Here is a 20,296-nt window from a genome sequence, read left to right as displayed (position 1 = left end):
CCCTTTTCAGAGACAGTGTTCATTGAATTAACTTTGGTGGAAGTCTCAGTCTATTTATTAGAAGGACTAGGCATTAAAAATAGCGTTGTATGAAAGAATTCTTAAGTCTACCAGATTCTTGGGACATCTTTCCGTATGTGATTTTAAACATTGCTTGCTCTATTCTGACCGCAGAGTTTCATTAGAACATCTGAGCAGTAGTATTGTGAAATAAGTAGTTTTTAAAAAGGTTTGGGCATTAATAATGTGCAGCACTGTTGAAATAAGTTTGAAAAGAAGCTTACTTTAATGCAATTACGTTCATCAAATGATATGAGAATAAAATACATTTACATGTTTCAAATCAGGCCACACTTAAGAAGCTATTTAATTAAAAGACAGTTTAATACCACTGGATCCCATTTTGTTCACTTTTCTATTGATTTTTGTCATCAATCACTGTCAGATATCAAATTATATAGAAGCTTATAAAATACTGTCAGCTTCTGGAGAAAATGATACAACCTGTGAACCCATCAATATTTGTTTAGGAATACTGCTTGTAATGTTTTTGTGGTGGGTTTTTTGTGCCAGACTTTGCATTGCAGGTAAGGAGAATCTGTCTAGAAGGGAAAAACCTTTCACAATGTTTTTAATTACAGACTTCAGACTGAAATTGTCTCTCTCCACCCACTGACTCTTAGAAGGAGTGCATGCATAAATTGTTAGCGTGATTCCCCTGGGAATAAATGAGAATGGACTACTAAAAGTAGTAAAGCGTAATTGGCATGTAGAATTCCCAAGTGATATTAGGGAAACACAGATTAATCTCCTATGCTGCAATGCAGCTGCTATACCTTTAGCACCCTTGTGATGTTTTTTTCTTTTATCGTTCAAGATAATTTATTTCTTTGTTCTATGATTCTGTAATTATTGCAGTAATCACAGTGCTGTGATTCTGAGCCATTTTCCTTTTAAGAACATGTTACTCATCTGTGTAGGTTAGAGAAATTCCTAAAAACGGTTTAACTTGCATTGGTCCTTAAATTTTAGTGTGACTGGTAGAGAGTATTTAATAATCCTTTAGTAGAGTGCCTTTCAGGAACATGGGATTTGCTATATGAAATATGTTCTGCCCTTTCATACCGTTTAATTAATTGACATTTTAATATACAATTTTAAAAATGCATTTTAATTTGAGTTGGAAAATGTCCTTATGTTCCTGAAAAGACCCTTTGTGTTTTGGAAACTGGACTGCATCGAACTGCAGGTTATGTCCCTTTGGCATGATAAGAATCTGAAATGCTCAGAAACACAGAACCAAAAATCAGCTGCTGTTGAAATGATAATACAGAGATTGACTCAGCTGGACAAAATCTAAAAATAACAATGACAAAATAGGTAGTTAAAAAAATGGAAGGATGTGAGAGAGTCCATACATACAATTAGTATCTGCTTTTTTGGGTTTTTTTACGCTTTTAATGTGTTTTATCTGCCAAGGGAGTATTTTTAAATATCAAGAAACATGCCATTTGGTATGAAATGCATTTTCATGTGCATGTTTTTGTCAGTTTAAAGTATCTGTTCCTTAGTCTGTAATCTTGTAGAATGCAGAAGATTTTGAGGCTTGTCCAGAAGAGCGAGTGTGTCTGAGTTAAGGGTGTTTTATCTGCAATATGAAAGGTGATATGGAGGCTTGCTGATAAATCCACTCTTTTGACACAGTGGAAGTCAGTAAGGAAAAATTTCAAGAACTTTCATGGAGATGGGTCTGTGTTTGTGTGTGATTAGATCTTGTATTGGCTAAGAATCATCATAGTTCTAGCCCATTCTCAAGCAAAGTACATTTCTTTAACCTGCCTTCTAAACCATGTGAAATATGTTAAAAAGGGAAAAAAAGAGCAATAAAATAATTCATTGAAGAAAAACCAAGTAAGCCAGCTGCAAATGTTAGACATACCGCATACTGCATTGCTGTTCAACAGTTGTTACGATGGTGAGGTCAGCGTAAGAATCCTTGAATAGCAGAAATCAGAAAGGCTGAATGACTAAAGCATACGTTTTTCTGTATGAAGGAAGCCAAATATTATTGGCAAGAACATTACAGAGCACGCTTCAGATACAAAGGTAACATGATTGTGACAGTTTTGTCACAAAGCCGCCTTCTGAGCGTTGGATTCAAGCCAGATTTTTTTTCCCCAAGAACAAGGAAGTACAAAGAAAAGACGATTGCGCCATTGCAATTTATTGAAAATCAGTCATGTCAGAAAAGGTTCCCCTTGGGATTTATTCCAGTGCTATGAAAAAAAAAAGCAAAATAGGTCCAAGAAGTCTTTGGAGATGATACTTAAAACCTTTTGGTAAAAGTAGGTGTATTTCGAGACTATAAAGAATCTCTTTACATTTTCCAGGGTTTTTTAAGCCTTATAAGTAGAATTTTTGAGGATCTGATTTTTTCTGTTCTTATGGCAGTCTTAGATCAGAGTATTTTCACTCATTTAAGTGGAATTATTCTTCAACCTCAAAGTGTTAGTTTAATGCTGTCTCATCAGGTAACTGTCTTGGCCGTCTGCCTCAAGAGGAGATTTCCTTTGGTGCCTCTGTTCACCTACCAGACTGTCATTGTTAAAATGTGACAACTACAGGGCACCACCATGACATCTCTGGAGGCAAATCTGGAAGTGCTACTTAATATTTAGTTAATTTTGCTTATACTTGTTTTAAAGGAACTTTGTCTCTGGATTGGGGGAGGGTGATGGTCATCTGTTGTGGCCGTTCCATGTTTTACTGTGCTCAGAGTAGACTTCAGTGCACCAGCAATAAAGGTTTTTGTCATTAAAAACAATGACATGGTCTAAATTGTAAAGGAACAGAATAATGTGCAGAACAATCATCAAGTGACTAATGAGACCAAACAAAGAACTTGCAAACAAGCCCCAAACTATTGACACTAGAAAATACAAAGCTCTGGGGTAAGGGAAAGTGCAAAGTGTGTTTGTGAGCACCCAGCTGAAAGGCAAGCAAACAGAAGTCAGGGCACTTGTTGTCTTCTAGTGTTTATTGTTCCCATGTTTGCCGTGATGAAAGGTGCTTCCCTAGGGAAGGGGAAAGATGAGAAAACTAAGATAGGTTCTGCAACCTTTCTTGATTTAAATAAACATTTCATATGTTTTGCAGCCTTTTTCATCATATTCACTTCCTACCTGTTCGTCTGCTTTTTTGAATTTCCACTTATTCCCAGATATTTTATTATTTCTCTGCTCTTGAGCAGTATAGATGTGTCCTTGGAATATCTTTTGCTTTCTTGTTCACGGCTTGTTGTTGATGAGTGTACTTCTGAAGAACATGCAGTCATGCAGGATATTGATTTAAGAAAAAGAAAATAAAAATAAATAGGAGAAGCTAATTAGCTTCACAGCAACAGTATAACAAGACAGTTATAAAAATTCTCTAATATTATTTTCTATGAAACTGCAAGAAGGAGCAGAAACCAGGGAGAGGGCAGAGGATCTTTCTGTGGGGACTCTTGAGTTACTTGGACAAAACATTCTTCATTTCAAGGAAATATGAACTGGTTGGTGGCTGGGGAGACAGAAGAGTTTGCTTAGTGCAGTAAGGGCTAGCAAAGTAAAAATGTCTGCAAGTTACTACCCTTTTTGTTTCTTTTGGCTGATACGTGGTGTCTGACATAGGTGGACGTTCATAGAAACTACTTGCAGGAGTTGAGGACAACTGAGGTGCTCAGGACACTTGGCTGTCCAGTTGTACTTTGGGGTTGGTATCTACTGAAATACTTTCAGAGTTTAAGCTGAAGATGCCATGTTACAGAAGAACATGTTTTACTTTGGAAATTCTAGTAAGAGTGGAATGTTTTTACTGCAATATTTAATTTTTACAAAGTGTTGAAGGGACCAAAATGAGCAGATGAACAATATTCTGCACAGCAATGCAGACATGAGGTAAAGAACAAACGCCTGGGGAACCCTGTTGTTACTGAGAAAACTTTTCTCCCTCTTCACATGCCAGGTAGCTGCATGGCAGCAGTTGTCTGTTAAAACCCAAGAGTTTCAGTCATATCCTCCCTTTTACACTTGCTTCTTTGGGAGCGGTCCCTGCTTTTGTATTTCTGTCTTTGAGTAGCAGCTGCCCACCCCAAATTAAATAGAGGCTTTCCTTGCTCTGTCCAGATGTATCTTCTTTAGGATAGTTGTGTTTCCCTTTTGTGGGACCCCACTAAATTCCAGATGTTCACAGGCAGAACTAGTAGGATTACTTTGCCAAGAGGGAATTGGACCTAGACCTCACTATAAAGCAGGCTTATCACTAGAGCAGCTTTGGATGTGCAAGTTTGTCCTGGGATACAGATAATTTTATGGCCTTAACTTCACACTGTTTTGTATTGAATGCAAACTCGGGCTGTACCACTATGTAAACTGAAATTCTGATTTTACAGAGCTAAGCTTCTGATTAGGCTGAGGAAATCCAGCACTAACTTTTTGATCCAGCGAAGAGGGTAGTTTTTTATCATCAGCTTTTCATAGCTGCTTTCTTTACTTGCACATATGGTATAGCAGAAAAAAAAGATTTTTATCAAATGCTGAGCCTGTAAAGGGCAGGCTAGGCAGCAGGCTTCCAGTTATTTTTAAGTCATACTTCAGACTTCAGTGTCGTGATCGGTGCAGAAACTGCACAGTTGTTCCTACAGGATTGCAATGACTGAAAAATGCAGAAGCTTGTGCTAGTTTTGTGTCAGCCAATACGGTTGCTGCAGGCATGCTGTTCAGGAACACTTCTCTTGCTTTGATCTTGGTTTTGTTGGTAATTTATATCTAGAAGTCACATTTTGTTGACAAACACTCACAGACCTGATTTTTATGTTAGAATGTCTTGATGGAGAAGAATGGTATTTCAGCCGTGACAAATACTGCGTGATGGAGGAATTTAAAAAGAAAAAGACTTAAGGAAGCAGGCTGCTTTTTGGTATTACGAAAAATTGATGCCTAGAATAAACTACTACCAGAAATGAACTTTTTTTTAAGGAAAAATTGCCGTGGAATGTAACTCTTAAGTGAAAAGGATGGGTTTTCCTGACCTTCCGTTCTTTCTCTCCCAGTGTCCTTAGGAAATGTTACATATCACTGATCCAAATGCTGCTGAGTTCAGCAGAGCCAGCTAATTCAAGTTGTTGACTTTATTACTTCTGAGTTTTAGATGAGTTTTTAGAATATTCTGTCCTTTGCTGCCAAATAATCTGAAATCCATGGCCCCACTTGGGTTAAAATAGATAAGAACTACTTTTGTTCTTAACCTCTCACAGACCCAGAAGGATGCTGAAGCTAATGGTCTTAATAGTAGTAATTCCTGTTAACAATTTAGCTAGTATTATACCTATCCCAACCTTCCCTTGGTATTCCTTTTCATATTCTGAGGCATTTGCATATAAAAATAAAACATTTGGAGTCTCATTTACCAGCATAATTTAACTCAAAATTCCCACACTGTACTGTCTGTGAGATCACGCTGTTTATTTAATTTATTATAGGCATAAGTTTTAATGACAAACACTCAAGAAGCTTCACTTGGCATACATGTTGTGTAACTTCTGTTGCATGGGGGGTTTAATGTTAAGTAATAGAAAGTTGAGACTAATGTTACAGAAAATACAAGATGAAAAATACAATCCCTGTTCTTAATGGGTTACAGTTTGTTTTAAAGAATAATAACAGATGAAGGATAGATAAAACAGAGCTTCTAATGCAGTAGAAAACAGGGTGGGTTTTTTATCTGAAATAGAGAGAAAACATCTGTGATATCAGTCTCCCTTTTTATTTGAGGGGTTTGCTTTGGTTACTGAACAGGAAAATATGTCACATTACCGTGATGCAATACCATTGACTTCATAGAAAAGTTATCACTCCAGAAACAATCATTTTTGTTCAGTTTATTTAAAACTTCTCTTATCTTTTTATTTTCAGACTGTAGTCTGGGTGGGGCAGAGGCAGATCTAATTTTGCTGTGTTATCTCCACCCATGTAAGGAAATTCTTTGCCTTCAACATCAGCTATATTGTTTCCGTCAAAGTGATGGCAGCTTATGAAGCATTTCTCAAGGTTTTTAATGCTTGTTATAGGCAAAAATACCACAGGTAAACCGCTGAGTTACATTAACTCACAAAAGTTTGGATGTTTAGAAATGAAAATTTCATTTGCTCCACAGTGGTCATCTCATGGAAAGAGTGGGCTCCAGTGAGTTCAAAAATGTATAAAAATATAAATGTCCATGTATGGAAATACAAAGTTATTTCTGGACAGTGAGGATTCAGGTGAGACTAGTGTAAGTTAGTCAATGAATATCCTTGTGGCTTTACAAGCATGTTTTTTGTTGTGTATTTTCAAACCTAGTATTGTGAGGTCCAGGGTTTGGTGTCTGGTGAATTCAGATTGCTAAATGAGAGGTTTACTGTGAACACACAAAGTTTAAATGGTATGAAAATACCAAATAAAGGCTTCAGCATTGCTGAGCAGTTTCCGTGCCAGACAAACATTAATTGAATAACAGGAATATTTCAGAAATAGATGGGATAAAATGGAAGACCTGCCTTGGTACCTTTGCAGAACACTGGTCTGCAATATGCATGGGTCAAATCATTTCCATTTTTTCTTTGGGACTTGAGAAGTAATGAGTCTTTTAAAATAAAAAAAGCATAGTAGTTTGGCTTGTTCGCAGTCTTGTCCAAGCAAATGGAATGGTAATTTTTAAATGGAGTATGACTGAGACCTGCAAATGTTCTAGTGAAGAGACCTCAAAGTAAGTTACATGAATGAACATGATAGGTTCAGCACGGTGTCTTTTCTACGTGGTGCATTATCATCTTCGATTAAGAACAACATCCCAAAGGCAACGAAATATACTAAAATTATCTAAAATAGTTTCATTTACATCTTTGCTTTTCAGGAAAACTTTACGTAATCTGGAATGATTAAAGCCAACTCATATGAGTTAGAATACAAGTTGCTTCCTAAAATGTTTAATATAGTCTCTTGAATTATAAGAGGAAAACCTCAATATAATTATCTAAATTGAGACTGATGTTTTGTTCCTAGGAAAACTACATTTTGTTATACTTAAAACTTTATGTTGAAATGAGAAAAATATTCTCGCCTCTCCCATGTCATTTTATTGATTGAATTAACATACAGGATTTCTTACAAAAATAGGCTTTAATTTGGTTGTATATCCATTGCTTTTGTTAACAGTTTTAATTTTTGTCAGTCCTTATTTCAAGCATTATCTGCTAAAGCTTGGACTTAAGTGGAGAAGCAGTTTTTTACCTATAATATAAGAGTGTCACTGTAAAGACATTATTTCTTAAAAACCACTGACTTCTTTCTATCCTTGGAAATGATAATTCTGTGGTACTTACATTATCTTAGTTCTGCTGCCAGATTTGTTTTGAAAAAAAATCTTGATTTCCTTTTGAGGTTGAAAAAAGACAGGTTTCTCAGTCTGATTGTAATACAGTAAGTCATTTAGTAATCTTTTGGGATTCAGAAAGAGAACAAAAGCCATTGTAGTGAAATAATGTCTGTTGGCGGTTTTTTTTCCTGTTTCCTCTTCAAGTTTTGTGATCAGAAATTTTGAAAAGACTTTTTATTTCAAACCAAAATTGTGACGTTCAGTGGTTTGGGTCAGAGTGTTTGTAAGTAAATGAGATTCAAATTAGTTTTATAAAATCCCATGTGAATGTTAATTTATATTGTATAGTTCAGCAAATCAAATCTTTTTTTTAATATCAACATATCCAGAGTGATACAATAATTACCATTTTATAGAATGAATAGATACATTGTCATTGAAAGCCATTTGTAACCAACCAGCTCTCTAATCCTGTAACTGATGGGATTGTCACTTTTCTTGTGCAACAATGAGGGGTTTTAGCACATGTTGGAGCTGCATGCTTAGCCCTGGGTTTACTTGGCTGACAAACGTGCCTGTGTTGTATTGCACTGACTTTAATAACTTCAATTCTGGCAGCTCACATTGGTATTTAAGAACTTCGTCATCTTCAAACCACTTTTAATTAATGAAAGGAGAAAGACTGTAGTGCAGTTTTCATGTGCTGACAGATTTGTATGGTTCCTAATATTTTGCCATGCTTTTCTTTGATGTTCTTTCTTACATGTATTTATTATATATCTCTGTATCACATTGAGGGGTGTATTCTGGCATCTCAGGACAAAATTTCAGAGCTGCGGTCATTGCAGGAGCAGTGGGGAAATAATAAAGTTAATGTTTGTATATCTTTTTATTTCCTAGGACTGCAGAGCTACAACTGTAAATTAATTAATTCCTGATGCTTGGTTAGATAATAATTGCAGAGAATAAACAAGTGTTGAGATGGACTTCACCTCACCCAGCTTCACATGACCACCATGTAGGCATGTATATCTGAGCTAATTCCATCGGTGCTACTTACAGTCAGTGAAGAGGAATAGGCAGTTAACATGAGGCGTTTCATCTGACCTATTTTAGCCATCTATCTTAGAGGGAGATGAATTACACCACAGAAGTACCAGCTTCTCTCCACTGACTCTAAAAAGGACCTAAAGTGACAAACTCCAACATAGATGTCTGCACTGTAGAAGTCTGAAGTTAACTGACACCAATCCCTCCTGCTGGGTTTAACATAAAAAGAACATATGGGCTTGATATGAAGGCAGGGGAGCGAGCTCTGAAATACTCGTTTGTAGCACACTGGAATAAAAAAATCACAGCTGCTTTGCATACTGAGCATTTATAATTGCTTTGCCAAGTTTAAACTTTATTTACAATTATTAGCAGAGTTGCGCTCCAGCCTCATGTTTGATCTTAAAAGCTTCAGGAACATATAGGCTTGATCATAAAAGGCTACAAGTTCTGGTTTTGGGGTGTTTCAGAATTTTCATAGTCGTGCAGCATTTGTCCCAAGAGCACGACCAGTCTTGGCAATTTTATACATCATTTGTATTCTCTGAAAGCACAAGAGAGACCTGCTATGGGGACTGTGTGTATTTGATGTGAAAATAAATGCCCTTGAAATGGGATGCTAACTTTGGCACTCATGTAACTATGATACTGAGGGCTTATCCATTTAGCATTATAAAAGCTCACAAAGTGTTAAAATTCTCATGTTAGCCTAGGATAATGCCTTATCAATTAAATGTGCATTGCAAGGTGAATTCCTGTAAAGCTGTGCCTGTACCAAAAGAGGCAAGAACTGAAGCTGCATATGTGTTATCACTGTAAGTTCTTACAGATTTGTGGTTGGGAATTTCCTGACTCCTCTGTCAAGTGAACATCCTAGCCATAAGCTCATATTACGTAATTATTTTAAGAAGAATTCTTTTAAAAATGATGCTTAGCAGCACATTTGGTAGAGCTGACATCACTTGTAAGAGCCTGGAGAAGTTAACCTATAGCTCTTTCCCAGCCACACGGTTCATCTTCCTTCGCTTAACAGAGCCTTCCCGTGGCTGGGGGCCTCACATAGCTGCCCTGGCTACTGACCCCTCGAGAGCAGCCTTTGATACGGGTAGCTGGCAGCACGGCTGAGCGAGCTGGCTTCATTGTGAGGGCTGGAAAGGAATTCCCATGCTTGCTGCTGGTTTGGCATGGCATCCTGGCTGTTTGTTTTCTGAGGGCTGTAGTTTCGCAGAAGCAAGTTTGCAGCAGGCTTAATGTCTAAGGTTGAAGGAGAAAATCAACCTATGTTAGGAAGTATTTTACACTTGGTAGGTGGAGGATGGAAAAACGTGGAGTATGAAGTGGATTTTGGAAATAAAACTTTGGACATGATAATTCCAGTCACAATTTTATTATTTTCCTCAAAACATCCTTCACTGAGGATGTCTGTTAAGTTTTAACTTCATCTGGTGGTTGCTGTAGCTGTGTGTGGATAGTGGATAAGGCATTTGTGGGGGAAGGAAAGTCTCTTCTGCTCATTGTGAATGATTTGTGTCTACTTTACATTTGTCTGTTAGCCTTGCTTTAAATGTTGGGCTTGATTTTGTTGGGGCAGAAGCTATTTCTTAAGGCTTACACAATTTCACATTTTTTCCTCTGCCTGACTTTTCAAAGCAATTTAAATAATGAAATGCAATTTTATATGGAAATGCACTCTTGCATCAGTTGAGATCTGACAAAACACTTTTTCAATGAATGTACTATTTCAGTAATTATCTTCAAGATTTGAGTTATACTATTTAAATGAATATTTGTGAAATGCAAATGGAGTTGTCTGTCACTTGAAAAGTTGTACATGTTTAATACAGAACTTGCATTAAACCGACATGTAACCTAGGCCATGCAATGTGATTTTACGACTCTGGTTACAATAGAGCTTTTGAGTTCAAACTTCAATGTCATACATACATTTTTGTTACCTATTTGGTGTTGCTGTGCACAGCAGGAATGTAGTCTGCATATGTAAAATGGCAGGTATTGATTAGCACTTTTTAATAAGCAAATAGCTCATATGTGAAGCCTAGAGATGGTGAGTGCTTCAGGGCACAGTACAGCGACTTAGGGAGTGCTCTGGCTGGTAGAAGCCCCATACCCTTGCAGTTCCTGGGTCCCTTTCTTGACATAAACGACATCTCCCGGAGTGTGTTCACTTATCCAAACCTGACCTCACTGTTCTGCTATGGCCATATTACACAACTGGAAGGAAATAATTTAGTATAAGGTGATCCTGTTATAGTGCTCTGTGGTGCCATCTAATGGAAATAAAGCACTGTCATTCCTTGTCAAAAATGAAAGATGTCCACCTGTCACTCAGGCTAATAGTTGTAGGTGGTGAATCTGCGTTAAAATAAAACTATGTGACCGTTTTACAGATCTAATCATACGTGCTGAAAAATCATATACAAAATTATATATTGCTTTTCTTAATTTTCTTTTAATTCTTTCCCTCATACAGGCTCTTGATGGAAATGTATATGATCACCTTAAGGATTATTTAATGGCATTCAGCAGGACTGAACTAGAGGCATGCCAAGCTGTACAAAACACATTCCAGTTTTTACTGGAGACTTCCAGCAGGGTAAGTTTTAACTGAATGATCCTTTGTAACTGAATACTTAGAGTATGTATAAGTTCCCAGGCTTAAGATTTGCTTCCAAAATAGTGACAAAACTGAAGAGTTATTAGTTTTGGTTACTTCTGAGTGATATTAAGTTAAAAGATACTAGGCAGTTTTCTTGGAGGGAATTTTTCCTATTGCCACCCAAATTGCATTCTCATGAGTGCATTTGCACAGTACAAGAACTTTAGGGAACAGCAATCGAGATGTTCAGTCATACTCACTCTGCTTGTTTGGAAAGAGAAATTGCAGCTGAGAGTTTTGCACTGTGTAATCTGGAACCGCATTAGTCATCCATCACAGTAAAGCCCTGTGAAATTGTTTGGATAATTTCTTAATAATTGACTGTCAACTTAAAAACCAAAATATTACGACATTTTCTCCTTTGAGTTAAGAATGGGAAATAGAGAAAACAGATTAGAGTCTTGTCATAGATGTGGTTTGTTTACTTTGTCGAGCAGCCAGAATGAGAAATACATGATCGCTTCCAGGATAATTTTGATATTTAAATAATTCATCTGCCGCACTGAAAAAAAAAAAAAAAAAATTACCACTGAGCTCAAATGAGCTGCTTTGGTACAGTCATAATATTCCTTTGTATGTATACCTTAACCACCTGCACAGGAACAGAGCTCATTTATGCATGGACTTATGTAGAAACAAAATATTTAACACATTTTTTATTCACCTGCAGGCGTGCGAACTCAACACCTTATTAGATATAAAGTGAGTGGATTAAAAATTGGCTTCACGCTAGTTTGTCTTTGAATTTACTTGGCAGCAGCTGTAAAGATAATGAAAATACCATTTTAGTTCTGTTGGAGAAGGACTTTCAGTAATTTACCTTGGTCTGCATTATTCGGGTCTGCTTAAAATATATTCCCCAAAAACGGTGGGATTGAATTTTTTAACTAAATACGCCTATATGTCATGTCTACATATTCGTAATTAATTTCTCAATATTGTATTAAGTCCTCTGTTTTCAGAATACCTGGAGTGCTGCCTGGCTGGGATTTCCATCTAACTAAAGTGTCATTTCTAAACAGCTGATTTGCGTAGGAATACCTTTGTCAAATCTGTGTGTGCGCTGAGCTTGTGGTAGCTTTTGTTAGCAAGCTTCTGTGCAGCCAGGAGCCTGCAGGTCTAGTTTAGTTTATACATTAAAAATGTCATGCTGTATGTTTGAGGAAAGTAGTTCTGGTTTTGTTTTACTAAGTTAGTACAATGCCTGGAGTACGAAAAAAAATGTAAATGTAGCTGTCAGGTCTGAACAGGATTTTTACAACTGGTTTGTATCTCGTCAGCACCTATTTTCTTCTCTCCTTGCGGTTCAAGAATGCAGAGAAAACATGTCTTGCTCTAAAATATTGAATTTATGAATTGGTAGTGTATTCCAGAGATGTAGGCTTTGGTCATCCTTTCTTTTGAACTTGTAGCATTTCCTGTAGGTCTGTGTTGTGAGAACCAGTCAGCTCAAAAAGGAGCGGTGAACCCAGAGCAGAAACTGCATCAAGACCTATACATGTGTTTCAGAAGTGTTAAATGTGTAACAAACTTGTTAGTAATTTCGTAATGTGGAATAAAAAACAGCCTGCCATCAAAGCAAAGTTTTTAAATATTTATTAGGGGTTTTAATACTTCACTTGTTCTTTGTTAGTTTTAAGTACAAGATCACAGGCTTGCCAAGCTGCTTTTAGAAAAGACCCTGTGGATTATTGGTAGAAATGCTTTAGGGTTTTTTGGTGTGAGCCACATCTTTGTTAACAAGCTGGAATTAAATGATAGTTGCCTTAGATGGAGATAGGTTGCTTACCTCTTGAATGTCTGAGAGGCAGAGGTGGCTGCTGCGGATGGGCAAGGCTGTGCTGTAGTCAGCTGGTTAGGAGAATGACAGTCACATAATGCTAATGCAGATTGAGGGAAACATCTCAAAACAAGCTTTCCGTATGAAATTAAGCTTTTTCACAGTTTACTGTAGCATTGTTTGTTGCCGTTTTGGAAGTTTTACTGTTTTGAATAACGTTTCTGTGGTGTTTCTGGTGAGAAATTTCACCAACCAAAGGCAAACAATTTCATTTATTCACACCTCTGACTGTGCCTTCTTTCTGCCTATGGTGTGTATTTAACATTTGATTTCAAGTCTATTTTAACATGTCAGTTGACGTTGACTTCATAAAGACTGTGTGAGAACATTGACTAAATTTCTGAATAACAGGAAGTCTATTTGGAAAAGTTTCTGCTTAATCCTGAGAATACTGTGTTGCTTTGGAGTCTTTATTTTCTTTTTAGAAATTAACACTGCTCTGGGGTGTTAATTTGCTGCACTTGTACACTCTCAAGTCTCATGTTATGATAATAGTTATTCTCATTTGTAACTAAATATTGTTGCTTTGAGGGAAAATTTCTTATGAGTGCTGTTGTAAAGTTGGGTTTTCTTCTTTGAAGAACTGAGTTGCTTTAAAATAACTGCATAGATTTTCATGTCCTCAGTAACTACACTTTGGGATTTTTTCTAATTGAAATTGGTTTTAAACAGTTACATCTCTTAGAAAAGGCATAGATTTGTGCTGCTATCAGTGTTCACATATAGCTCAAGGACTATGTGCAGGATGGAGCTTTTTAACACAAATGATCTTGATGCCACGGTCAGTGCTGAGCATCATCTGAAGCTGCAGATGATTCCTCATTTACTGCTTTCTGACTTTCTATTTATGGGAATTCCTAACACAGACTCCCTGTATGCTTTCTCTGTATGTTTTCTATGCATTTGAATGTGTTTATGTTCAACTGCTCAAATTGGTGCAGTAATTATGTACTTTACTGTTTTAAATGAGTGCATTATTGGCCCCAAGCGACTATTTACTTTCTTCAACTGAAGATTAATTTTTTTTACAGTTCCGTGTTTCAGTAACATGAGTATCAATATTTTGATGTGTTAGAGAACATGTTGTATTTACCATTCTGTATACAGTGTAATCAGAATTCTTCATGACATACAATACTGCTGCTATTTCTGGATAAATACCAGCTTTATTATATGCTTCTGTATATTTAAACCCTGAGTTTAGTAATAAATTTTTATAATTTCATGCTGCTATTTGCACATTTTCATCAATTGAAGCTGTGAATACTCTGAATTCTTCAACCAATGATACTATTTTTTCATACTTCAGTCACTGAGTTTTTCTTTGTAAATCTGTGTAAATTGTGATTTAAGATATTTGTTTAGGGATATGTGTCACACTATCATTAAATAAATTTAGTAGCTGAAGTAGTTTTGATTTAGCAAAATGCAAGTTATGAGGGTTTTCTCTGAAAGCAATTTAATATAAAGAGATAATTTTGCAACTGATTTTCTATGTGTTATTCCAAATAGTCTTTTCAGCTCCTGCAACTAATAATTTGTGGAAAAAATAAGACATTTCAGATTAAGAAAGAATAGTGCATAAGAAATTATCCACAAGAGAAGAAAAAAATATTTATAGTAGTGACACCACATACTGTATACTTGATAGATGGCTTTTTCCCCCATTTTATATGTAGGTTAGTGTCAGATGTATTTCAGGTCTTTGTCATCGAGTATGTGTTTAGCCAGTTACTGCTGAATAACTATAGGTAATGCTTTGCAGAATCAGATCCTGTGTTTCCTTTTGTTGAATTCAAAGTTCTGTTGCAGATTTGATCTCTTTTTGAAACACCGCACTAATTTTGCTACATTGCATTTTGTTAAGTTTACAAAGTAATGACTTTAAATGGCATTTGTTGTTTTCTCAGGTGGTGCGGGATTACAATCTACAGCTGTTTTTACAGGAGAACTCTGTGTTTCACAAACCGCAGCCTTTCCAGTTCCAACCAAGTGACAGTGACACTGTAAGAACCTTGTGGAATTCCTTGATTTATTTGCTCTTGCTCTGTTTTTAAGAATGTTTTTATAAATGGGTAAGAGAAAAGTACTCACCGGTATCCCAGTCAGGTTTAACCTAATGCTGTATTTTTTGAAAAGAAAGGGAAAGTGGCCTGGTTCCACCAGCTCTTCTTGCAGTAGGTGGGTAATCATAACAAAAGCATCAAACAGGCTCAATGTCATCCACAGAAGAGCCGAATCTATTTTTATTTGCAGATTGTGACTAGCAGTCCTGCTTTTCTCTGCTTTCAGTACAATTCTTACTACATTTTGTTAGCTTTGTGTCATGCCACTGAGGTTCCTATAACATTGACTAATACTGGGTTACCATGTGTGCAGTGCTATGCCAAATAAAGCGTTCACATGCCTCTAAATGTCTCAAAGAATACCTATAAATACATGTGAGAAATTACTGATTTAGAAGGAATAATGTTAAAACATTGCATTCCAAAATAATCTTGGAAAATATTATTTTGGTGCATATGTTGCTTCCAAAGCAATCATTAATGACATTAAAAATGCATAAATTATGGGATGTAAATACATTTCTAAACAGCACTTCAGTAGCAGTGGATTGTTGATGTCCCACTGACATTAAGATGTTATTTTAAGAAATAACAGTTTAAAATTAAGTCTATGTCCTTGTAGAGCTTCTTATTACTTGAATTCATTAGTAAACTGACTTGGCGAGAAATGTCTTGATCTGCAGTTCAGGTAATTAACTTCAAGCACCCTATTAATAGATACGTAGGAGTGATTTTTCCAGACAAACTAACATCCATGCTGGTATTCTATGATTCTACGGTTTCCTTTGTCTTTTCATTTTTAACAAACTGTGATGTTGATTTTTCTTCAAGCTCCTTTGTGTAGAGTCAGTTATTTCTGTAAAGTTTCAGGTTGTTCTTAATACAGTGAGCAGATTCTTTCTAACTGTCTTTGCCCTGCCTTTCTAACCTTTGCTGCTGTGTGTTTTCATCCTTGTGCAATCTCTGCATCTAGAGTTTTAATGCAGTTCAGCTGGTGGATATCGAGCCCTCACCTGTCAGTGCTATGAGAATGACTATAGCAGAGGTATATGGTAGTATTTACGATCTGCTTTTGGCATTTATGTTGTTATTCATATGCATGTAGCTTGGGATGCTGAATTTTCACACATGTAGAGGTGGCAACAGAATGTACAATATAAATATATATACATAAAATGGAGGAAAAAAGGGTTTTTCCACAATGAGACTCAAGTTGAAGAAGGAATAAGCAATTTAACTATGTTATTTGTGAGGATCAGCTTCACGCTTATCTTCAGCACTTGTACAACATTTGTAATTGATATTCTAATCTTTTAGGGGCTTGAATTAAAATTTCACAGCTCAAGATAGTGATGTGTATAATTGATTACTTCCCTAATGTGAATGGGGAAGCTTGTATAACAACTGGAGGCTATTAGTATGCACCGATGAAATGCAGTCCCATTACTAATTTAATTTTGTTCTTTTTCCAGAAGGCTATCCCCATGTAAAATAGAACTCTAATTCACTCTTATTAAACTCTTCAACATTAAAAATTACATGATTTTTTGACATGGCACTTGTGTGGTCTGGCAGCGTACATGTGCACTACTTGTACTGCTTAATATCAAGAGCTTTTCAGGAGGCAGTGAATGGGTCGTTCATGTCTAAAGCTGTCTCAGTATCTCAGATGCAGTGACTTCTTTATTTGGCTAACCCACTTGGACTGTAGAGCTATGGCATTTCTTCTTGGCACTGCATTTTTTTGAGCTTCTAGCTGCTTATGCTGTACCATTTTCCCCAAAAGCAAATAAATTATGCAGGCTTGGTTATGATCTATAGAATTACACTCAGCTAACAGTTTCCTACCTGGGCAATTGAAGGTTACACGTTCACGGTTTTTAATCAATAAGTACAAGAGAACGAGAGCTTCTGCTCAGGCTTCTGAGTTTGTCAGAAATTGCATGTTTTCCTATTAGGTGAACAACATTTAATTGAAGAACAATTATCAAGCATTCTTTTGCCACGTATTCATGTTGTAGATGATCTGCAGAGTTTATCAGTTGGCTTTTAGTTTTTATAGGGTTGTGCATGATAGTTTTTACACTGAAGACTAACACTGAAAGAAATAAATAGTGATTAGTACACCTAATCAAATGTTTAGTGTTAAACTTTTACGAGAATAAATGACGGCCTCTCTTCAGACCAAATACCTGATATATTGTCACTGGGGTCAAGGTTTAGAGCATTTATATACTGCTGCAATGAAACTAAATGTTGTGGGGAGGAATAACATATTAAACAATATGTTTGTAGAACTCTCGTATAGAACAAGCTCCAAATGGTGTTGTAAATTCTAGTTTAACATGGTCCTTCTCAAAATTTTCTTTTATGAGGGGAGAGTTGTTGACAGAGTAATGCAGAATGGATTGCCATGCAATCCTTGAGTCAAGTTTAATTTTCAGGCTTAATTTACTTTCAAAATACTATCAACATGTGCAGTCAGACCCTCCAAAAGAGATTATTCATAGAAGAGGTAGGTATGAAATGGATTTTGATTGTATCAGCATGTCTAGGATTTTTGTTTCCCCGCCATTTCCTTAGAAATCTAGATTGTTGCATGCTTCCAAGGAGAAACCCACTACAAAATATTTTGCAGGTTTTTTCCGTTATCTAAAAAACCTGGTTTGAGCTTAACTTTATACACACATTCATCTTACTAAAGTATTCAGATTGTTGCAGTGTCTCAGATAATTTCATTTGGCATAAATTAAATTTTAAAAGTTTCTTTTTAAAAAAATCAAAAACCAAAAAACAAATCAATGGTTTGGTTTTAAAATACTCAGTAAAAAATCATCAATAAATACCCAGCTGTCTTTAATCCTTTCAATAAACGAATGGACAAAATGGATTGGGGCTTTAGAAACAAGATGGGAAAAAAAAAAAAAAAAGATATTTTGAAATACCTTTAGCCTCACAAGAAAAAACAGTCAGCACATACTGACCTTAGATGGAAGCTGCTGCTATATTCAGTGCAGTGACAGTTTAACCATCAAACATCCTCCCATGAGGCAAGTGATATTTATTAAGTCTGCAGAAATCTCTTGCGTTGAAAACATACTGTCCCCATACTTCACAGATAAGCCCTAGTTTATAAGAACAGGGCAAAATATAGAGGAAATTAGCCAGCTTTTTTCTGTTTCCTGTTTGGAAAATTTTCTTTTTCCTTCAACTGTGTGTTATCATGTGAGAAAACGAGCCAGATGACAAAAGCATGTCCACAGTGCGGGAAAATAATGACAACAAAAAGCTGACACTAAACTTTTGAGGTCTTTTTCCTGTTTTTGATCTACATGTCTCCTGTGATGGTAGTTTTCCCTGTGCATTACTGATGCTGTCATTTTCTTTGAGCACGCAAGTAGAAAATTGTAGCCAAATTTGATTTGTATGACAGCTTATCAACATAAAAAAATATGTTTTTCTCACTGTAATTTGCACAAAACCAACATATTGGTAAGATTGGTGGAAACTTTTGCAGTTTCACCCCTTGTTACTTGGATATACAAGTTGTATGTTTAGATTGTGAGAATAGGGATGAATTTCACTTCACTATCATACACAGAAGAATATACTGAAATTCTAAGCAGTTTATATTAAGCTATATAATATAAGTGATATAAGCTATACTTACAAAAGGACTTCAGCCTTGCATCTAGCAAGGCGTGTTTTCTCTTTGCCAGTGCTCAGACATTTGAAGGTAGATAGAAATTCCTGTCTAACTGAGAATCAGGACTCAATCGAGGGCTCTGGTTTATCAGACTTTATTTTCAGCAGGTTTCTCTGTGCAAACAGGGTTTTACACATTTCAGCATTTACTATTGAATTTATTTAAATATTTAACATTTATTTAAAACTTATTTAGTATTAAATATGTTTAAATATTTTAAATTCCTTAGTTTCTAAATTAATGTTATATTCTGCTTTTGTAATGATTGAATATAAATAATTGATGTAAGATATAAATATTTAAATCCAGAAAATTTTGTGAAATATAAACTGCTAGTAAAAAATAACCCCTCATGTAAGTAAGACCAAACTAACAAGTCTGGAGAATGCACTACTTTTTTTTTTTTTTTTTTTTTGTATGGTAGTCTGTGCTTTAATACCAGAACAGAAGAATCGATTGTTTTTAAATATAACCTTTTTTAAGCTATTCACACAAAAAAGTTACGATTTAATTTTATCAATGTATAAGGTATTACGAATTATTCCTGAGGAGAAACACAGTCAGTCGGGTAACGAAATGTTAGGTAGATGCAAGGAGGAGCCTGGTAAGGCAGTACATCCTCTGTGTAACATGGCATGTCTTGTGTGTGGCCAACATGACTAAAACTGATTGTACTTCGTTCTCTCCACCTTAGCCTTGGCTAAAATAAAGTCTGAGTTGTTATACTCATATTTAAGGTTCATATTGAAAGAGTAGTTTGAAGTAAAAGGAAAATCCACACCCTAGAATTACTGATTCTCTTATTTTGGGTTGAATTTTAATATTGTTTCTGATTTACTTTAAGGATAATGAGATGAAATTGGCTCACTACCTAATTGATTTTATTTTAGTTTAGAGAGCATACTGTTAGCATTCGTTTTTTTACAGTCAGGAAACACTGTTATGCAAAACTGAAAAATTTCTAACAGGGAAATGGGGAAACAGAGTAATTCTTGAAAGAGGTGTCCACTTAAGAAGTTTTTGTTTATATTGAATTGAAAATATCTATAAATCAATTTATCTGTGTCAAAGCTGATTCAAAGGGTCCTCCTTTTTCCTTTAGTTACTTAATGAGAGCAAATTTTCTGTATTTCTAGTTATAATAGAATGCATTATGGATTTCTTTGAAAGTTTGTGTGAATACAGTTGCTGTGATAGCTGAGGCAAATAATAATTATGAGGGTGAGAATGGAAGTACATGAATGCAAATATAGTGCACTCTGATTTCAAAATTAATTTCAACGAGATGATTAAAAGCTGTTAAAATTAAAAATAAAACATGCTTGTGGCTTTAAATATACTATATAACAAAAGTGCTTAATACAAAAACATCGAGCACTTGGAACAACGAAATTGGGTTAATCACTGACATCTAACAAAACCCAATACTTTTAAGATTCTAGTTAAAACAAACCAGAGATGGGGAAAAAAATAGAGCTACAAGCTTTACAGCGTCCTAAGATGTTTGGCATCAGCTGCTGCAACAATCTGTGTGCACGGTAGATTTCAGAGGAGATTTCTAG

General features: G+C 35.8%; 2 protein-coding genes across 3 annotated transcripts in view; one reads left to right on the top strand and one right to left on the bottom strand.

Annotated features, from left to right (window-relative positions):
• ARHGEF17 (Rho guanine nucleotide exchange factor 17) overlaps window positions 1-20,296 on the bottom strand; it is a 297,301-nt gene that overhangs the window by 224,803 nt on the left and 52,202 nt on the right. The window lies entirely within an intron of this gene.
• FCHSD2 (FCH and double SH3 domains 2) overlaps window positions 1-20,296 on the top strand; it is a 164,163-nt gene that overhangs the window by 111,459 nt on the left and 32,408 nt on the right. The window contains exons 9-11 of one of the 2 annotated variants that reach the window (XM_069883335.1): window positions 10,937-11,059; window positions 14,873-14,968; window positions 16,002-16,073. In XM_069883335.1, coding sequence (XP_069739436.1) covers window positions 10,937-11,059; window positions 14,873-14,968; window positions 16,002-16,073 — 291 coding nt within the window. The remainder of the gene's footprint in view (window positions 1-10,936; window positions 11,060-14,872; window positions 14,969-16,001; window positions 16,074-20,296) is intronic. The other variant, XM_069883336.1, reaches the window with a different exon arrangement.

Source organism: Phaenicophaeus curvirostris, chromosome 1, assembly GCF_032191515.1.
Source record: "Phaenicophaeus curvirostris isolate KB17595 chromosome 1, BPBGC_Pcur_1.0, whole genome shotgun sequence".
Taxonomy (NCBI): Eukaryota; Metazoa; Chordata; class Aves; order Cuculiformes; family Cuculidae; genus Phaenicophaeus; species Phaenicophaeus curvirostris.
Note: the sequence above shows the minus strand (reverse complement) of the source record. Positions and strands in the feature narration are given on the sequence as shown.